The sequence below is a fragment of the Ornithorhynchus anatinus genome, chromosome 16 (assembly GCF_004115215.2).
Source record: "Ornithorhynchus anatinus isolate Pmale09 chromosome 16, mOrnAna1.pri.v4, whole genome shotgun sequence".
NCBI classification, from domain to species: domain Eukaryota; kingdom Metazoa; phylum Chordata; class Mammalia; order Monotremata; family Ornithorhynchidae; genus Ornithorhynchus; species Ornithorhynchus anatinus.
The window spans coordinates 43,010,808-43,016,807 of record NC_041743.1 but is presented as its reverse complement, the minus strand read 5'-3'; the positions used below and the strand labels follow the sequence as shown (position 1 = coordinate 43,016,807).

Here is a 6,000-nt window from a genome sequence, read left to right as displayed (position 1 = left end):
CAACGTGGCCTAGGGGAAAGAGCCCGGGCCTGGGCATCAGAGGATGTGGGTTCTAATTCCGGCTCTGCCACTCGTCTGCTGTGTGATCTTGGGCAAGTCACTTCCCTTCTCTGGGCTTCATTCCCCCCCCTGTAAAATGGGGATTAAGACTGCGAGCCCCATGTGGGACAGGGACTGTGTCCAACCTGATTGGCTTGGATCTCAGTTTCCTGGCGCACGGGTAATCGCCCAACAAATTCCACATTTATCATTATTATTGTTAAAACCCAAGTTCTTTCTCCTCGGCCACTCCGCCTCCCCGAAGTCCCCCGGGCGTCCCATAAGATCGTCCCCGGGCAGTGGGGCGGGGCGACACCACCAAGGCCCGACGGTCCGGAACGTTTCAGGCTTTCTCCCCGATCTAACGAGCCACCCGAGGCCTGGGCATGGAGACCCGGAGCTGGGCTCACCGGAGCCGGGAGGAGCAGAGCGAGGAGAGGCGGCACAGCCTGCACATGGCCTCCTCCGCCCGCAAGAGGAAGTTCAAGACCAGGTGAGGCGGGGGAGCGGACGGCCGGCAGGCGCCGCGGTGGCGGGGGTGCCACGTGCGGGGTGGGCGAGGATCAGCCCCAAATCCTGGCCCCTCCATCCTATGCAAATGACATAGAAATTTTACGCAAATGGATGTGGCCCTCCTACCTCGTGGTCCTCTGGGAGAGCAGACCCCGGAAAACCACCCGGGTGGGGTGCCGAGCTCCGGCTTAGCCGGGAGGCCCTCCCCTCAGGCCCGTGTGTGCTCTCTCCCCCCGCCTTCCTCTCTCCCCGTCTCCTTCTCTCTCTATCTCCCTCTGCCTCTCGGTCTCTCTCTTTCCGCTCTTCCTCCTTCTCCCTCCGTCTCCGCCTGTCTCCGTCTCTCGGCCTCGGCCGTGGGCAGTGAGGAAGCGGAGCAGTTCAGCGCCTGCGACTACTCCATCGCGGCCGCCCTGGCCTTGACCGCGGCCCCGAACGCGTCGAGGTCAGTCGGCCGCCGGTCCAGACCCTCTCCTGCTGGAGGGGTGGGTCGGAGGGGGTGGAGGGGACTTCTAAGGAGGTCGTCAGGGGCAGCCCCCAGCCCGCGGGGAGAGATCTGAGGCAAGGGGATTAATCATAGGAAAGCGATCTGAGCTCTGATCTCCCGACCCCAACTCCACAACACACACACACACACACACACACACACAAAAAAAAAAAGTGTGGAAAAAGCACCAGACTGGGAGTCAGAGATCTGGGTTCTAATCCCGGCTCTGCCATGTACCTGCTGTGTGGCCTCGAGCAAATAACTTAACTCCTCTGAGCCTCCTCCGCGGAATGGGGATTCGATACCTGTTCTCCCTCCTGCTTAAACTGTAAGCCCCATCTGGGACTAGATTATCCTCTATCTACCCTAGCACTCAGTATAGTGCTTGGCACGTGGTGAGGGCTTTATGCATACCACAACCATTATCAGTATTGTTGACCTCTGACCCCTGTGGCCTCAGGGAAATCAATCTCAGGATGGACAGGTCGGAGATGGAGCTGGAGAAGAGAGACCAGAAGACGGTGCTGTTTGGGAACGACTTGGAGAAGATGGAAAACGCGGTCCTCTGGAGCTGCCGGCGGCTGCGGATAAAGACGGACTACAGCTGGCTGAGGAGGAGGGTGAGGCTCGGGGAGATAATCCCAAATCTTTGAGGAGGGGGAGAGTCCCTGTCTGTCAGATATGAGAAGGGAGGACGCTGCAGTCAGGAGGCAGGACGTGGTGGAGAGGTCGGCGGCGAGGACGACGGGATCGAGGTACATCGAGAAGGTTGGCATCAGAGGAGCGAAGAAGCGTGCGGGTTTTTCAGCCTTCCCCGCAGACAGGAGCTGGGCCGGGGTGGAAGCCGGGGTGGAAGCCGGGGAGGATGAGGGGTGGCATTTCGGCCCGGGGGGAGATGGGAGGGAGCTGGTCCCACAGAGAAGAGAGGGAACGCTGCCAATCTCCGGGAGACCCAACGGCCCAACGTTCCGGAAATCACGAGGCCAACCTCGGGGGGGGGGGGGGCCGAAACGATGGGTCTGACGGGGTGGGCGGCTCTCGCCCCAGACTGAGAAGAAGAGCCGCGAAGGCAAGGAGCTGATAGAGCTGAGCCGGAGCCTCCCGCCGACCTTCTGGATCCCGCTCCGCTCTCACGCCGTCTGGGAGAGGATGGGGGTGGTCCTGACTTGCGTCGTCTCGGCCTCCCCGCCTCCACGCGTCACCTGGTAAGCGTCCGGCAGGCGCTCGCCTCAGTGGATCGTACTTACTGGGCGCTTACGCACCGTGGCCCAGTGGAAAGACCCTTTCTGTCCATATCTGGTGTTTATTTATTTCCACTAATGTCTGTCTCCCCTTCTAGACTGTCAGCTCATAGAGAAGCAGTGTGGCTTAATGGAGAGAGCCCGGGCTTGGGTTGTGGGTGCTAATCCCGGCTCTGTCGCTTGTCAGCTGAGTTACTTTGGGCAAGTCTTCACTTCTCTGGGCCACAGTTACCTCATCTGTAAAATGGGGATTAAGACTGTGAGCCCCACGCGGGACAACCTGATGACCTTTAATCTCCCCCAGCGCTTAGAACAGTGCTTGGCATATAGTAAGCGCTTAACAAATACCATCATCATCATCATCATTGTGGGCAGGGACTGTGCCTGTTTATTGTTCTATTGTCCTCCCAAGGGCTCGGTACTGTGTGCAAATGCTCAATAAATACCACTGAATAAACGAATGAATGGGCCTGGGTGTCAAAGGACCTGGATTCTAATCCCAGTTCTGCCAATTTCTCGCTGGGTGACCGGGGGCAAGTTGCTTAACTTCTCGGTGCCTCAGTTTCCTCAACTGTAAAATGGGGATTCAAGACCTGTTCTCCCTCCTACTTCAGACTCTGAGCCCCTTGCTGCTGGATGTCTGACCTAAATGACTTGCACCTACCTCAGCACTTAGAATAGTGTTTGACACCAGTAAGTGCTTAACGAGTACCAGAGAACATACGAACGAGCACTTGGGAGAGAATATACAGAGAGAATGATATAACAGGCACATCCCCTGCCCACAAAGGGTTTAGGCTCCAGAGGGATGGGGATCTGGCCTCAGTGGGTCACCCTGGACCGGCCTCTTGGACCCTCTGAACCTCGGTGCCCTCATCGGTCGGATGGGCTTGGGTCTCCTCGTCTGGGGAAAGGAGGTGGGAGGAGTTATCAGGAAGGACTGAGCCTCCAGACGCGGCCCTGGGAGAAGGACTGGGTCATCAACCAACGGGCCCAAGGGACCGAGGGGCGGAACGTGGAAAGACGGATCCAAACCACAGCGGGACCTCGGGAGAACGTTCCAACCATCGGGAGATTGGACTCCCAATCTGAGAGAAAGCAGATCCCAGTTGGCCAACCTTCAGCCCTGTGACTTTGGCCGCGACAGTCAGAATTGCCCCATTGAGTTTCAGTCGCTCCATGGTTGGACAATGGGGCCTGCCAGGGCGCGAGCAGAGGCTCATGAGAGATCTAGCCCCTCCCTTAAAGCCAGCCGGAGGACGGAGGGGTCACCCTCTGGTCCTCTGCACCCAGTTACCCCTCCATAAATACCATGGATTGATTGTACTTATCGTCTGCTGGGTGCCGACCGCTGAACCAGGCGCTTGGGAGAGTCCAGTAGAATCTGCAGACGTGATCCCTGCTCTCAAGGAGTTTGCAGTCTAACAGGGGAGACGGGCTAAAGTTTATTATAAAGAGAGGAAAACGTATTTGTACCATGTTAGTGCAGTACTGAGCGCTAATCCTGGGCAGAGGACTATACTAAATGCTTAGGAGAGTACAAAACAATAATAAACAATGAAGCAGCATGGCGTAAAGGACAGAGCCCGGGCCTGGGAGTCAGAAGGCCATGGGTTCTGATCCCAGCTCTGCCACTCGTCTGCTGTGTGACCTTGGGCAAGTCACTTTACTTCTCTGTGCCTCCATTACCTCATCAGTAAAATGGGGATTGAGACTGTGAGCTCCCTGTGGGACAAGCACTATATCCAAACTATTTGCTTGTTTTCACCCCAGCGCTTATTAGAGTTCCTGGCACATAGTAAGCGACTAACAAATACCAAAAAAAACCTAATCGATCTTTGTTATTTACTGAGCACTTACTGTTCGCAAAGCACTGTACTAATCGTGTGGGAGAGGGCGACGCAACCAAATTAGAAGACACATTCCCTGCCCATAAGGAGCGTAGTCTAGAGGGGGAGACAGGCATTAATATGAATAAGGAATATATAATTTAAATATATGTACATAAGTGCTGTGTGGATGGGGGGGCGGGGATGTGACTAGCAAATGCCCCAAGTGTCACAGATCCAAATGCATCTGTGACGCAGAAGGGAAAGCAAACCAGGGAAAAGAGGGCTTAATCCAGGAAGGCCTCTTGGAAGAGATGTCATCTTAATAATAGTTTGAAGGTGGAGAGAGTGACAGTCTGGCATCTGTGGAGGGGGAGGGGGTTCCAGGCTAGGAGGAGGATGTGGCGAAGGAGTCAACGGCAAAATAGATGAGATCGGAGCCCACGCTGAGTAAGTTGGGGTTTAGAGGAGCGGAGTGTGCGGGCTGGGCTGGAGTGGAAATCGATGAGGTGAGGTAGGAGGGGGTGAGCTGATCGAGTGCTCGAAAACCGATGGCGAGGAGTTTCTCTTCGATGCCAAGGCGGGTGGGCAACCTCCGGAGGTCCTCGAGGAGCGGGGACACGGGGACCGAAAGTTTTTGTCGACAGGTACAGAAACGAGGAGCCGATCGACCCCAGGCAGAGCCCCGCCGGGAAGTACCGCGTGAAGAACCGGTCCGGCGTGCTGACCCTGGAGATCAGCTGGTAAGATGGCGGAGGGCGGCGGAGGGTCCCCCCAGCGGCCCAGCCCCACCGACCCCTGGACATCCTCTGACCTCTGACCTCATTCTCCCTCTGCCCTCTCCCCCATGTGTGAACTGCCCATTCCTGGTCCCCACCGGTGGACCCAGCCACCGGTGAAAACCCGTCTCCTCCAAGAGGCCTTCCCTGACTACGCCCTCTTTTCCTTTTCTCCCACTCCCTTCTACGTCGCCCTGACTCGCTCCTCTTATTCAAACCCCCTCCCAGCCCCACATATGTCCATATCTCTGATTTACTTATTTCTATTAATGCCTGTCTCCCCCTCTAGACTGTAAACTCGTTGTGGGCAGGGAATGTGTCCGTTATATTGTTAAGCTGCACTCTCCCAAGCGCTGAGTACAGTGCTCTGCACACAGTAAGTGCTCAGTAAATGATTGGCTTCCTGGAGGACGCTCTACCCACCCACGCAGATCCCTCTAAACCCCAAGGGGCCTGCTCCAATCAATCAAATCAATCAGTGATATATATTGAGTACTTATTATGTGTAGAGCACTGTACCAACTGCTTTGGAGAGGACTGTATGACAGAGTCGGCAGATATGTTCCCACAGAGAGCTTGCTAAATTCATTGTGGAAAGGGAATGTGTCAGTTTATTGTTATACTGTACTCCCCCAAGTGCTTAGCGCAGTGCTTTGCACACAGTAAGCGTTCAATAAATCCGGTTGAATGAATGAATGGATTTAAACACTTACCATGTGCCAAACCCTGGAGTAAGGGCTGGAGTCGATACAAGGTAAATAGGTCGGACACAGTCCCCGTCCCACGTAGGGTTCATAGTCTAACAGGGAGGGAACAGGTATTGAAACCACATTTTATAGATGAGGAAACTGAGGCACAGAAAAGTGAAGCAACTCGTCCAAGGTCACCGGCAGTGAAGCCAAGATTAGAACTCAGGTGCCCTGACTCCGAGGCCCCGGCCCATTCGACTAGGCCGCGCTGCTTCTCGTGTTTAAGGTTGTGTGAAATCTTGCCCCGAGGAAGGCCTAATGATTTGCTCCAAAGAGGCCCTGGGATAGAAGCGTGACCTAGTGGAAAGCGCACGGACCTGGGAGTCATAGGACGTGGGTTCTAATCCCACCTCGGTCACTTGCCTG

The 6,000-nt window shown here is 55.6% G+C and overlaps 1 protein-coding gene across 1 annotated transcript in view; it reads left to right on the top strand.

Annotated features, from left to right (window-relative positions):
* Positions 1–403: 403 nt before the first annotated feature.
* The window catches only part of MYOM3 (myomesin 3), a 41,310-nt gene continuing 35,713 nt past the window's right edge, over positions 404–6,000 (top strand). Inside the window, exons 1-5 of the mRNA XM_029080351.2 lie at positions 404–532; positions 914–994; positions 1,497–1,656; positions 2,084–2,241; positions 4,754–4,849. Coding sequence (XP_028936184.1) covers positions 426–532; positions 914–994; positions 1,497–1,656; positions 2,084–2,241; positions 4,754–4,849 — 602 coding nt within the window. The 5' untranslated portion in view covers positions 404–425. The remainder of the gene's footprint in view (positions 533–913; positions 995–1,496; positions 1,657–2,083; positions 2,242–4,753; positions 4,850–6,000) is intronic.